This window comes from Pituophis catenifer, unplaced genomic scaffold (genome assembly GCF_029215685.1).
Source record: "Pituophis catenifer annectens isolate HBS135680 unplaced genomic scaffold, rPitCat1.0.hap2 SCAF_3, whole genome shotgun sequence".
NCBI lineage: Eukaryota > Metazoa > Chordata > Lepidosauria > Squamata > Colubridae > Pituophis > Pituophis catenifer.
In genome coordinates, this window is record NW_027256883.1 from 66636712 (window position 1) to 66652347 (window position 15636).

At 37.4% G+C, this 15636-nt stretch overlaps 1 protein-coding gene across 2 annotated transcripts in view; it reads right to left on the minus strand.

The window, feature by feature from the left end:
- Positions 1-5056: 5056 nt before the first annotated feature.
- RNF182 (ring finger protein 182) overlaps positions 5057-15636 on the minus strand; it is a 32604-nt gene continuing 22024 nt past the window's right edge. For both annotated transcript variants that reach the window (XM_070942493.1, XM_070942491.1), the window contains exon 2: positions 5057-6391. In XM_070942493.1, coding sequence (XP_070798594.1) covers positions 5442-6182 — 741 coding nt within the window. In that variant the 5' untranslated portion in view covers positions 6183-6391 and the 3' untranslated portion in view covers positions 5057-5441. The remainder of the gene's footprint in view (positions 6392-15636) is intronic.

The following is a 15636-nucleotide window of genomic DNA, read 5'->3' on the forward strand; positions in this document are numbered from 1 at the left end:
CCACCAGTGGTCCACAGACCACCAGTTGGTGACAGCTGGTCTATCCCACATTTTTCTAACTTATCAAGAAGTAGGTTACGGTCTATTTTGTCAAATGCTTTGCTGAAGTCTAAATATATTATGTTCACAGTATTTTGTTGGTCTACTAATTTAGTCACTTTGTGGATTGCGGAGAAAAATTAACTGTACCCTTTTCTAAAGAAATCCATCTTGGGAGAAGTCATTAAATTTTTTCCTGTTTTCAGAATATGTTTAGATAGAATTTAGAACATGTGATCTATGGTACAATTATCTGCCTTCTTTCTTTGTCTTATTCTGCCAGCAGTGAAGACATCTGATTGGCTAGCCTTTGCAACAATGACTGCAACACTTAGTTGTTAAGCTGAGCTTAAAACATTTAAGCAGATCCCAGATCTGGTTAATACTTTAATGAAATTCATAGGCAATTCCAGAGCTGCAAGTTTGACAGGGAAGTTGAGAGAACAGTTTAGTAGAAGACAAAGGCTAACCACTCATGTATTGTTTTCAAGAAAATAACATAAACAAGAGTATATATCACCAGAGTTGTGTCACTTGAAGGTACCGTGTTTAGAAAATGAACAAGGAGCACAAACAACAATAAATAAGGCAATAGGGATAAACACACAACATACATTCGCTATTGCTGCATGCTTAAATTGCTATAATAGTTGCTTTTAGACAAAGTTTAGTTTTCTCTCTATAAAACGCACAGGTTCACGCACACTTCCATTCCCAGGCATTTGATATACACAATTTAAGAATAAATTTTCCCTACCATCCACCAGGCCTTTGGGGCTAGGAGAGATCAAAAGCATCTCTTCCCTCCCATTGTCTCTTAGCTTATTATTTCTCCTTTGCCCAATTTACAATCCTATAACAAATGTGATTTAGTTCATTTCCAATAGAGCTGCTTCTCAACTGTATGCTGTGCTTTAATGATTCCCATTTGTTAAAGTTGAAAGGGAAAGCTAATTAAATGAAGCCTGCAGAAAGGGAGGGGCCAATTCTGTGCTGAGGTTGCTTTATCTTATACAAGCAGCCCTATACCTTTTCTTTTGTTTTTCTTTCTTTTACTTTTCATAGGCCCTGTATGCATTCATTTACTCACAAGGTAGGGTTTTGTTTCCCTGGTTTCTAAAAAAAAGAAAATGACTTAGAAAATAGGGCCTTTGCATCTTAGTCAGTTTCACAGAAGTATAAGAAAACTGTCCTGTTTTTATTTTCCCTAGCTACGCCCTACTTTTTCTTCTTCAAGCAGAATTCCACTAGTAACTGTTAAGATCACAACTCTTGCATATCTGGCAGTCAGCAGCATATGAAAGATGTTATTGCAAAAAACGAGTATGCAAAAGCAGTCAAAAGAGGAAGAGATTTTAAGGAAAACCTCAGGAATATTGTACAGGTAGTCCTTGACTTGTAACAGTTCATTTAATGTCTGTTCGAAGTTATAATGGTACTGAAAAAAATTACTTTTGACCGTTTTCCAGACTTACAACCGTTGCAGCATTCCCCATGGTCATGTGATCAAAATTCAGATGCTTGGCAACTGACTCATATTTATGATGGTTTGCAATGTCCTGAGATCATGTGACCACCTTTTGCGACCTTCTCACAAGCAAATTCAATGGGGAAGCCAGGTTCACTTGATAACTGTGTTCCTCACTTAACAACTTCAGTGATTCACTTAACATCTGCGGCAAGAAAGGTTGTGAAATGGGGCAAAATTCACATAAGAAATGTCTCACTTAGCAACAAAAAAATTTGGGCTCAATTATGGTCATAAGTTGAGGACTATCCGTGCATTACAATGCCAGATAAAACACTCATATTATTATTCATTATTATGAACAAATTATTATTATGATAATTTCTGACAGCAGAGAGACACCAGCTGCTTCTCTATATCCTGATTTAAACCTCTAAATTCAACTTCAATTTTAAAACTATTTACTCACTGATGTGAGTTCAGAAGTGACAATATGCACATCATAAAGATTTTAAAGTGTCAAATAACATATTTAAATCTTATAGAAAATAATGCTAGCAGAATATTAAAAAAAAGAAACATTTTAGGAACTGTTCAGGGGATAAGAGAACTTATGACGCAGTTCAGTAATATTAGATTTAAAGAGTTGTAAAATTTTGTAAAGTACTTTGATGACTTGAAATGAAGTACAATATGATTATTTCATTACAAGTAGTCCTCAATTTATGACCACAATTGAGCCCAAAATTTGTGTTGTTGTGTTGTGAGAAATGTGTTAAATAAGTTTTGCCTCATTTTACAACTTTTCTTGCACATTTGTTAAGTGAATCACTGAAGTTGTTAAATTAATAGCAGTTGTTAAGTAAATCTGATTTCCCCCATTGCCTTTGCTTGTCAGAAGGCTGCAAAAGATATTCATATGACCCCAGGACACTGTAACCATCATAAAGATGAACCAGTTGTCAAGCATCCAAATGTAAATCATTTGGCCATGGGGAACCTGCAATGGACATAAGTGTGAAAAATGGCTATAAGTCACTTTTTTCAATGCTGTTGGAACTTCCAATGGTCACTAAACCAATTGTAAGTTAAGGACTACCTGCATTAATTTAACATATTATTATTTCATTTTTAAAGGAAATAAAGAATTGGTTTTTAAGGCACTATTTTGAAACATACAGAATATGATACTGTGTCAACATAAATTCTTAAGGCATAGGCCAAAAACCTAGCATTAGTATCACTGCCAACCACAACTTATAAACATTTACAGAAATGGTGCATGCTTATCTTTAATTTCATCTTGCATGAAGAATCAATTTATTATGAAATAGTACAGTATGAACAATCCGAGTATGGATTCCCTACAAATATATAAATCCTCATGACACATATACAGATAAACAAGTTATACAAATGTCACAGACAGTATAAAACATTTTCTCTTGAATGGTTTTCTTTGTTTCATATTGGAGTCATGGATGATACTTTGTGGTTTACTGGTGCTGGCCAGGGCATTTCGTCTGACTACACATGCATTGCTACAAACACATTAATAGTATTAATATATCATTCAAAGACATTGTTTTTAATGCTGTTAGCAATTGGCAAAATTAACATTTCTTTAGGCTTTGGGGGGATGTTGCTTTGTATCAGTTGAGATAAAAGCACTTTAACAATCAGTGATTTCAACAGAACAGTAAGAGCAAGCTATATCCGACATTTTCCCACACTAATGTAATGCTATTTCAACATTACCAATGTTTTATATTACAGTTAAGGGTTTCTGGTAGAAAAATGGAATTGGTCTTCTTTCCTGTTACGATATTATCCAAAATCTTCTTTGCATTGTTTGCTTTTTCTCATTCTACGACATACTGCGTATGACCCCTAATGCTCCCCTTGTATTTTAAAGTCCCTTAAAATCATCTAAATATTAGTAAGTTACTTTACTTAAAGTAGAACAAAACAGCAAATTATCATTATTCAGTTAAACTCACATTATTACAGTCCAATTACATTCTCCATCATAAATCTTAAAATTGGATTTCTACCTGCAAACTGAAACCATGTTTTTTGCTTATGACACTTAGCGCATTATTTGGTTTGATATGTGCCGAGCAAACCATGCATTCTGTAGACCAGGGGTGTCAAATTGGTGGCCCATGGGCTGGATGTGTCACACGCAGGCCACGCCCACCCCAGCTCCACAAATGGGGAGAACGTTGCAATATGTCACATGCGGGCAACGTGACGCCATGAGTTTGACACCCGTGCTGTAGATAGTCAATACGGAAATCCTCCCTATGTTGAAATCTTCTGGCTGAAATCTTCTAAATGTGTTCCTCCTTCTTTGCCTCCATTTGCGCTTTCTTCTCGTTCTTATACCTCAACCTTATACTTTTTGTATAAAGAGCCTTTCTCCACTGCTGGGTTGAAGTGCTATCCACCATCCTTGAGTCAGCAAAAACCTATATTAACACAAAATCTGCTGAGTTATTGTCATTCCAACACTGTCCAAGGACAATCTCCATCTTTATAAAACCTATTAGGTTTTTTCACCTCACTGTCTTGGAGGAAATCAATTGCAATGTTTGAAAAAGAGGCAGAGTACTGCGATGCAAAGTGTTGGAATGAGGGCAAATATTGCTATTTTTACACCGTTTCAAAGGTCCTCTGATTCATGTCATGTGGTCATGGTAGAAAAAAATGTGCCACGTTTGTGTCACAGTTGAATGCAAGTAGGAAAAGGCCAAAGGCTTTAATCTATTTGGTCGCAACTGGAAAGAAAAATACATAAGCTATGTATATAATAATGAAGAATGGCAATAAATTGCCATCTGTGAAATCAATTGTGAAATCAATTCTGTTTTCCTGCAAACAGAAAATAATTGAGGAGAAATATAAGCAGAGGATTATGTTATTATAGTGTATGGCCAAAGATGGTGGCTTTTTGCAGCCTCTTGCCTGTATGGGTTGCTTTAATATCTAAGCATCCATCTTTCTCTTACAGTTTTTTTCCTGACTTCTCTGAAGTCTGGTGTAGAGATATCACTAATTCTCTTTGTGGACTGTAGAAACTGAACCCAATGCTCAGAAACCTATTCTTCCACAGGGAAACCTATGGAATTCTATCCGAAAGGTGCTTTTTCAAGAGGCAACTGGACTTTCTGGTTTTTCTTTGAAGATGTTTCGCTTCCCATCCGAGAAGCTTCTTCGGCTCTGACTGGATGGTGTGGAATGGAAGGATTTATTTAAATAAATAAATTATTTGAATCCTTCCACTGCCCACTATCCAGTCAGAGCTGAAGAAACTTCTGGGATGGGAAGCAAAATGTCTTCAAAGAAAAACCAGAAAGTCCAGTTGCCTCTTGAAAAAGCACCTTTGGGACAACCGTGGCCTGGATGACTGAGAATCTCCATAGATATCTATGGAATTCTAATGAAATGTCCAAGCGCTCTAATAAACCTCTTTAATGATTTCAAGGGAGCTAATGCAGCGGAGAGCTCCAGTTCATAACATCCCAAAGAACATTACTCAAACACCAGTAGAAATAACACACAGTTTAATGCAATAGATATTTCATCTGAAATGGGTCCAGAAAGGCCAGTCGTATTCCTAAATGAAGAAATTCTTTTAAATGAAAGCACTATTGTAATGTAGCATCAGGCACCTAGTTAAGAAGTTATTCTGGACTCATCTTCTTTCTATTGCTTAGTCTATTAAAAGTTATTATTCATTGATAAACAGGATAGAGCAGAATAAAACAATTCATTTACTCTTAAAAGTAATAAAAGGACCACAAAACTGGTCAGTATTCTTATTCAATGGATAAAAGTAACAAGAATATGAAAGAGAAGTATACAGTAAGTTACCTACGCTACATCTATGGCCATTTCATATGTTTCATTGCTTATTTCATTGCGACTGCTGTTAAGAAGAAGCCATACATTCCAAAAACTCGTGACATATACATTGGCAAAAGCCATAAACCATGAGAATAACAAGACTCGAGGGAACAAGGCTGACAAATACTACCCCCAGAGTGACTTTCTTTGATACCAGTAAGTAGATCCCTAAAGGCAAAGAACTAAAATACAGCAAGCCTAGCAACCAAACTAGGACTCGAATGGAAGTCTGGAAGAGCAAGGAAGTACAGTTCCACACTGTCCAATGGTGGGGTACCGATGCCACAGAATCAAAACTTGTAGGCCTGTAGAATTCCACCACCGGGGTGGAGTTCAGTGTTGGAGGGTTTTCTCTTTGTACTTCCATGATGGTAATAACCAGACAGTTGGAGGAGGTGTGGGAAGGACTGACAAGGGATGCCAACCTTTTGGGAGTCAACAAAAGTTCTGTAGGATTGTCCGGTAGGCACTTCTTTACCTTTCCTCCATAAGCCAAATTGACCAGGATGTTGTTATCATCTGGAAGGCTATTCACCTCATCATCAGGCAGGCATGTTTCAAACCTACAGAATGGACAAACGATGACTCCCTGAGGAGATTCCCCAAAGTCTATGATCTTGCAAAGGCATTTGGCACATACTCTATGGCAACACTCCAGGACTTTAGGTTTTCTCTGTCTCAAGTTATAGCGGTTGTAACAGATTTTGCATTCAAGCTCATCTGAGCCCTGGGACTCCACGTTATCTTCTGCCAATAAGCTTGTCATTTCTTTTTAATATGCTGTAGACTTCTGGAGAAGGATGTCAGCCAAGCCTTTATCTTCTTTAAAAAAAAAAATATCCGAAAGAATATGATTATCACATCACTTATATCCACCCAGATAAAGGGAAGCAGCGATGGTATTCGTTCATATTTATCTGCTTTTTTCTTCAATGCCTTTTTTTATATCCGTGTTCTAAATATAAGATGAAATTTCTGCAGAGATAAAAAAAAGAAGCATAATTAATGTGAAATCCTTACATCTTTATTCAAAATCTTGCAAACTGTCACTGAAATACTTTATTTTGCAATCTTATAATTCAACATTGATGGTTTTTGAGAGTTACAGTCTCAACGCATAAGATAGGGAAGAGTTGGGAAAAGCTACTGTATGCAGAAAAAACAAATCTTATTCTGAAAAAAACATAATACAAAGGAATGTACTATGGCTTATCTTGCATATGGGCTACAGATATAACTTCTTAATATTATAAAGTTATGATGGACAACTAGAAGGGAACCATTTCAGGGAGAAAAGAGATCAGATCCAGCTCATGTCTCAGCAAAATCTGGAGCTGTTATTTTCTTTTCTTTTGCTCCATTCCAAAGGAACAACATTTCCCACACAAAAATTAGTTTAACAATCTTCTATCCTGTTTATTCAACACGATTATCTATGCCACAGAACATTTATTTTATTTATTAGATTTATAGACTACTTGATTCCAGTCCGAAGACCTGTATGCTTCATGTTTTAGCAACATACCATCTATTTGTTTTGGTTTTTAATTTTATTTCTAGACTATTTAAAATACTTCAGACATTTTCTGCAAGATGTAGAGAGAGTCATCAGTTTTCATGAAAAGGAAACCACCGAGATCTTATTTACAGAAATATGTTCTTTTGAAAGGCATGTGAGAATACCAGGTTTTACACCGGAACAGATTTTACATGATTTCACATTTATTGAAATATGAAGGACTTCACATTTATCAAACCTGTAGGATTGAGCCCCCCCCCCCAGCAAATTGTCCCTTGGTCTATCATCTGCTACACTAGTTTATCTGATAATGGTACTCTATGCCCAAGCAATGTGAGCCTCTTGTTGCTTTATGCATCCTCACATAAAATTATTATAATATTGGCAGTGATGTTTTCAATTTATTTCCAAATAGACCCCAAAATAGAATTAGTTGACTATTAGATATTTGTAATTCAAATATCTATTGTAATCCCAATGTTCCTTCTCTATTCTGCCACTGTGTCACAACATCAATATCACATAGTCACCTATAGATACATGCATTTATTTTTTAGTGGATAGAAGCTGAGAGAAGGAGAGATAACCTATATTTTCACAGTTAGTCGTCTTCCCATAGGAAAACTGTTACTGGCAACAGGGAGGAGACAGCTGGAAATTTAAGGACAAACTTTTGGAAGGATGACGGTGGGGAGTGAAAAGCCAAACCAAAACAGATTTTAGGTAGTGTTGGCTGTTCAGATCTTATTGGTTCCAAAACCTGGGGAAAACATTTGGATTTTGGATAAAGATCCAAAAACTATTGAAGAAAGAAGAGGCAATGACAGACAGATCTTCCCAATGTTAGATGGTATCTGTGGAGGCAGAAGAAAGTCAGAATGCTATAGGAGCCTGCCAGCCAGCAAAATTAACTCCTTAACTCTTAAGTAGGAAGTCGGAATACAGAAATAGCATTGTGCATATTGAGTGGACATGTGGTCTGCACACATGACCACCCAGAGACGGTTAACTTTAATATGCATGGCCAGAGGCATACAAATCAAGCTGTTGTTTTATAGCCTTGCCAGCATTTTGCTATGGTTTATCAGAAATGGAGAGATGCACGAAAGCCAGGGAAAGTGATCAATCATGCAGTAATGAAATAGCTGTCTGAAATGCTTTATATGCATAAACGCAAAACTAAGAACTTGCTTTGCTTTGCTAATACAAGGGCAGAGAAAAATTCACAAGGTGTGATGTGAAGTGGGCCCAGACCTATGAGCCCACAAAGCCTTTATGACAGTCACCATCAGTTCTGATTTCGCAACTGTATTGTTTTGTTTTATATTGTCATTATTTACAGTGAAATATCTGTTTTTGCAATCAATATATACCCCTTTGAGCAAACTATACAAAATAATTTGACATCACCAATGTACTTGTCCACCATCGCTCCTAACACCCATTTATTAACAAATTAAAATGCAAATTGAGACAAATAATAATGGTAAGAACAAACTAAAACCATAAACACACTATTCCTTTAGCTCTTCTGCAATCTCTTTATCCTCATTTATTGTCACATTTACTTTCCTTGATGTCTCTGCAGTTGGCTTCTTGGGTTTTCTTGAAGTAGCATTTAAGCTTAAGTAACAAAACTCCCTAGCTTTCATTAGAATTATAACCTTAAGTCCATTAATTTAACATTGTTTTTACTGACACAACTATATATTGTAAAGAAAAAAAAATGAGATAGTGATGTAAAGATTGTAAGAATCAAAGCATCAGTGAACAAGGCAACTTGAATATTGGGGTTTACCATTTAATGTACTATTGGAAAAGAGAATCTGGAAAATCTTTTGAGAACGTATGACAGGGATACCTGTGATGTGACAAACTTAAGGTTAATGTAGATTTCAAAATTCATTATGCCAGATGGGCCATTTTTAGAGTATGGAATAAATATAAACATAGGTTGTGCCTGAAAACACTTTTGTGACTTTCAGTGCAAGAAGCATTTTATAGTAAAGAAATGATAAGTAAACACAAATGGTTAACTTACCACGATGTACTAAAATTTTGTCAAGAGGATTGTAAAATAAAATCAGAGAAGATTTGACAAACTAAGGATATATTTGTCAATGGTTTTCTTGTATACAATTATCAGACAGGATTGAAGCGGATAAAGGATTTTATAGTTTTGAACAATGTAAGATGGAGTTTGAAACAGAAAGCTGTACTAATAATGAACATGTTATTGCTAAAATGAATAAACTTTGTTGAAAGACAGAAGAAGAAGTGAAAGAAAGTATGATAAAATGAACATATGAAGTGATTATTAAGTGAGATGCCTATGTGACTACTTCACTCAATGACCACAATTCTGGCACTCTTGGTTGTGGTAGTTAGGTGATCTCCCAGGTTAAGCAGATGGAGTAAAAGAGCAACCCAACCAGGAGGCAGCCCATTTGCTCTCAAATGTTCCCAGCTACTAAAGAATTTTAGCTTCTTTCCATGCACAGAAGGGAAACCTTTTGTGGAGCTAAAATCCTGAAGATTTCAGCTGCAGCCCCACAAAGGATTTCTCTTCCTCTTTCTGCTTGGAGGGGGAGAAAAATCCTTTCGCAGGCTGCAGGAATAGTGATGAAATTCTGAAGATTTCAGCTCTGTTCCTGCAGTCCCACAAGGATTTCAGGCCCCCTTCCTTCCCTCCACTTGCAAATTTCCCTGCTGTCTTCCCATTGACTTTCTAGGGAAGCCAGCAGAGGAGATTGCAAATGGTGATCATGAAATTGTGGGGTACTTGGCTACCAGTTGTAACTGAAAGTCAGTTGTCAATTATGAAATGCAATCATGTGACATCAGGAACTGGCAGCCAGCATAATGTTTTACAATGCCAAAAAGCACCCTTTCCCAGGCCAGTGTAGCTTTGAATAGTTGTTAGGTGACTGGTTGTAAGTTGAGAATTAGCTATACCTACAAAGGAAGAGTGGTTGGTGAAGATTATAGAACTTGCAGAGATTATTAAATTAACTTCTTTGATTAGATTAGCAATTAGGTTGCTATAGAAACTAGCAATACTAGCAATACTAGCAATACTTACATACATACAAGCAATATGCATTTGAAGAGTTCTGAGAAGTACTAGAGGCAATGTGATATCTAATGGTAGAATGGCACTAACTTCATATATTTCAAACCTGCCTCACAGCAAACACAAGTTTCCACCAGATATTCTGTGACCAATAACGGTAAGACAACTGAAATTCTGCATACAGAATTCTGGGACCCGATTATGTGTGTCAGATTAAATAAATTTCAGCTGGTTTGAGAGCTTGGATGAAGTAAAGAAACATGGAGTATTATAATATAGAAGCAGAATAATGTTGTATATAAAACATATTTCAATAGAAATAATAAAATATTTTATTTTAGCCTGTTTTTGAGAAACAAACTTTGGATCATCCCTTCTTTATATTCTTAGAAATGTGTCAGGTTTACAATTGCAATTGAAATTACTCTGCCCAGTGACTTTATATGCAGATCTGGATTAATTTAGAGTTCAATTAATACCAGATCATTTGCTGTTTTCTACAGATGTATCACTTATCTGTTGAGGAATCACATTTTTAAAATGGGTCTTTCTCAGAAACCACAGCAAAAATCAATGAATGCTACAACTTTCATTTTTTGGAAGCTGATGACAAGGCTTCCATTGATTTTGTTACAGTATTCAGAAAACAGTAGAAATATATCTTACTTATGTTTGTGACATCATTTGGAGATGGAATGACAACTAAGCTCTTTGTAATAAGCCATAAGAGGGTTATAAACATGTGTGGAAATATGATAAAGTCATAATACTCCATTTGAAACAAAAAAGAGAACCCAATGGGAAACTGATACTTGCTTGTGCAGCTTTTACTTATCCTTATCTCAAATACCGTATTGTGTCCAGCAGATCCTACAAAACGACCAATCTTTTAAAAATTGCATCAGATGAATATGTTATATGATTATTATTTTTTTTGGAGTTTTTTGCCTGAAGAAACCTATTATAAATGAACACAAAGGCTAATGAAAACAAGAAACAAGAAAACTGTTGCATCACAAATCCTAGGATTGCTGGATTCTAGCTATGATCCAATTAATGTTGAGGGATGGTGTTTTGAAAAGATTTGTATTGAATGCTTAACCCTTGCATTTTCTTTAGTACAGAAATGTTTTGATTTTCTTTTGATTCAATCAAAAAACTTTATTATTAGACAGAACAGTCTTAACAGTTCAAGTGAAAGCTTTTTGTTTCTAGAGCTTTCTCAGATCCAGACAGTAGCTCATTTGTGATAGAAGCATCACAATTAAAATAAGGCATACTATATGACACGAGTGTCAAACTCGCTTTGTTACATGACATTTCATGACTTTTTTCCCCTTTGCGGAGCTGGGGTGGGTGCGGCCTGTGTGTGATGCATCTGGCCTGTGAGCCGCCAGTTTGACACCCCTGCTATCTGACATAAAATTTAAAATATAAAATATAAGATTAAAATGTGTAGAAATCAAAATAGTAGTGATAAACTAAAGCAGGAGGAATGACAATAAAACCTTATTTAGAGAGCAACATCAAATACAATCGATTGCAGAAAAGGCAGTGACTCCAGAATTGTGAAGTACGGTAAGTACAAAAACTCCCTCACTTGGTCCTTGCACAAGTGTCATATTTCTTTGCTGTTCAATTACAGTTGCCTGATTTTATACATGAGTCTGGAAAACAAACAGTACTACTTCTTCAAGAGTTCAATTCACAAGGAGCTTCTTAAAGCAATAGCATTTGTTCTTCAGTCTGGAAAGAAGGAAGCTGTTGCAGAAAGCTCTAAAGATTAGGAACTGAGGACAGGAAGAAATTCTTGAATTGATGCATTTGTATTGCAAATGTCCTGTCTTAAGTCACTATGCAGCTGTTTCTTGGCAAATGAGGAATCTTAATGAGACCATGGCCAAGAGAATGCTGGTTACAGACAAACAACTAAGGGAGAAGTTGTTTTGTCAGATATCAAAGTAAGAGTTCATAACTGTGTGATGATATACATCATTCCCTAAAGTGAGTTAATGTATTTTGTATCCATCCATATAATGATTTTATTGGGTTAATGGAAAAAATGGAACTTTTAATAAGTAAATGTCCATACAACTTTATGAAATAAAACGATGTCATTGGAAATAAATACATTTGCAATGGGAAGGATGGCCATGCTACTTTTTGCATAATTATAGAAATCTGGATTCCACTTCAAAGGCAATCTCTCTTATTCACCAGAGTCCAGAAAAAAACAAAAGAAAAGGTGTTTCTCTTAATCTGCTCTTAAATTGCTGCTGTTTGCAAAACACCAGCAGCCTGTAAATCGCTTATGGCATTCTCTCTCCCAGGGTAATCAGATTGAGATCACAAACGCTGCCCTCGCCCTTTCCTCCTTCCATTTCATTGTGATTCTCTCTGCTGATTGAGCGTCAGGTCGGTTGGTCAGCAGTTTGCATAAAAGCCTCATGCCCTCCAGACATTATTACTCCTCCAATCAACCATGAAAGGGTTGAAAGGTAAATGCACTGCGTTGAAAAGAAGAAGAGCAGTGCGCTTTCATACAAGCCTCTTTGCATGCTTTGCACTGAGCATGAGCATATTTTGGCATCCAATTGGTGAACCTCTTCAGAAAGGAGATGTTCCAAGGCAGCGGCCTCCAACCTTTTGGGCACCGGGGGCCGGTTCTGTGGTGAGAAGTTTTTCCGCGGACCGGAGGGGGCATGATTTTGCATGCTGCTTGCATTCCGCGAATGGGGCTTCGTTTGATTGTGCGGCCTGGTTGCTGGAATGCTGCGGACCGGTCCCGCAGAGACCCCTATTCTAAGCTACAATGCATATGATATATTATTATACTTATTTTGAATTTAACTCCATAACTAACTGGCAGTGAGAAGGGTGCCTTCAACACTACAACATAATTCATATTATAATGTAATATGACAATAGGTATAATATGAATTAGGTTGTTCCATTCATCTACCTATTTGTGGTACAGATAGTCCCCAGCTTACAATCATTCATCTAGTGACCGTTTGAAGTTACAATGGCACTGACTCATGACCATTTTTCACACAACCATTGAAGCGTCTCCATAGTCACATGGTCAAAATTCAGAAGCTTGGCAACTGGTTCATATTTGTGATGTTGCAGTATTCCTGGGGTCATGCGATCCCCTTTTGCAAACTTCTGACAATGGGGAAGCCAGATTCACTTAAACAACCATGTTACTAACTTAACAACAGCAATGATTCACTTAACAACTGTGGCAAGAAAGGTCATAAAATGGAGTAAAACTCATTTAACAACTGTCTCACTTAGCAACAGAAATGTTGGGCTCTATTGTGGTTGTAATTCGAGGACTACCTGCATTTGGCAATACTGCAATTTCTCAACCAAAGGAACTGCAGGTTTCTTAAGGAAAATCCCTAATTTGGCCAGGTTATCCCTCTCCAGGAACAGTTGTAGGTAGAGTTGAATTCATGCGCCCCTTGTAATAGAAGCCGTTTTGCTTCCAAATCAGGGGTGAAATGCTCCCGGTTCGGACTGGATCACCCGATCCGGTAGCGATGGCGGTGGGTGGTTCGGAGAACCGGTAGCAAAAATCCCTGCCCCCCCCCCATGCCCAACTGAGCCGCGTGATCATCAGAGGCTTTTTTTTTTACTTTTAAAAGCATTTTTTCTAAAACCTCTTTGATCGTGTGGCTCAGCTGGGATCGTCAGGGCCTTTTAAAAGCATTTTTTTTACAATCTCTTGGGTTGTAAAAAAATGCTTTTAAAAGGCTCTAACGATCCCAGTTGAGTTACCTGATCGTCAGAGGCTTTTGTTTTCTTTTAAAAGCATTTTTTTTTTTTTGCTTTTAAAGGAAAAAAAAGGTTCTGACAGTCAGGCAACTAAGCTGGGATCGTCAGGGCCTTTTAAAAGCATTTTTTTAACAACCTCTTCAGACGAAGAGGTTGTAAAAAGAATGCTTTTAAAAGTAAAAAAAAAAAGTTGGCCACGCCCACCCAGTCACATTACCCCCCCACTAAGCCACGCCCACAGAACCGGTAATAACAAATTTTACATTTCACCACTGTTCTAAATGATGTCTTACAAGCGCATGCTCCTTCGGGGGAATATGCAAATCCAGCAATAGCAGTTAGTCCTTCTAATTCCCAATTAACCCCCTATACACAGTGACTAAATCTGAATCTGGGATTCAGATTCGCCTTACTGACTTCTCCCGATTTAAATACCCAGAAATATATCAGCAACCTATTTCATTACCTCTTCTTTCTCCTGATTTAGATAACGCACAGAAACATGTCACCAACATATTAATGACACTTGCTTTCCACAGTTATCCCAACAGTTTCATATATAGGTGATTGTATCAGGGAGGGTGGGACGCAGGTGATCTGTTCCCTTAACCACACTCGTTGTAGGATGAGCGTAGAGAAAGGAAGTGAATAGGTGGGGAAACACTGGATTCTCAAACTGCTGCAGTGCTGATGAACAAATGAATGGCATGCTGCAGCTGTGGATAAACAGCATAAAAGGCTCAGTGTTCACAGGGTGGGGGAAGCCTACTTAGGAGCACTAAGATGCCGCACTGAATGAGCAATAAAGAAGGCTCCTTTCAACATAATAACAGGTTGGTCATGGCACACTGGATGAGAGAAGACTGCCAAAGCAGGCGTCTCCCCCAGCATACTCAAACAAGATGCCCGTGGCAAAAATTCCTCCTCAGCCTGAAGATAAGGGCTTTTCCTTCCTTATTTCATTTTGGGTTCATTTAATCTAGCATCTGACGTAAATGGAACTCTGATGGTGGACTACTGAATTTCCCTATTGTTGTTGTTGTTGTTGTTGTTATTTTTCCTATTGTTAACTGTATTAATGCCCAGGTAGTGTTGTGCTTAAGGTGTTGGACTGGCACCAGGGAGTCCAAGCTGTTGGACTGGCACCAAGGAGGGAGGGAAGTGATGGTGCCCCATCACTGGAGGTTTTCAAGAAGAGACTGGACAACCACCTGTCTGAAATGGTATAGATTCTCCTGCTCATGCAGGGAGTTGGACTAGATGACCTCAAGGTGCCTTCCATTATTCTATGTTCTAATTAAAACACCAGTATTGCAGGCTAATTCTGCTGACTGCCAAGGGTTCAATCCTCATTGGCTCAAGGTTGATTCAGTCTTCCATCCTTCCGAGGTGAGTAAAATGAGGACCCAGATTGTTGGGGGCAATATGCTGACTCTGTAAACTGCTTAGAGAGGGCTGTAAAACACTGTAAAATGGTATATAAGTCTAAGCGCTATTGCTATTGCTAATTCAAGTCCATCCTGGTTGATCTTAACCCAAACATTTTTTCTCAGCCCAACTAATCTCACTGGTTTATTGTTGTGGGGAAAAATGGAAGGATACTATACACATCAACTTGAACCCCTGAAGGCAAGATGGGACATAGATATAATCAATATTTGTCCCTTTTAGGGACAAGGTCTCCTAGCTCCCGGTACAAATAATTCCTGACTTACAGATAGCACGGGGAACAGAATGAAATCTTGTGCATCGGTTTAGAAGATGTTATTGCATACTAGTTAATATTTATATGACAATTAAAATTTTGTGTAAAAGGTAGGAGTAAATAATATGGAATAAGGAAAA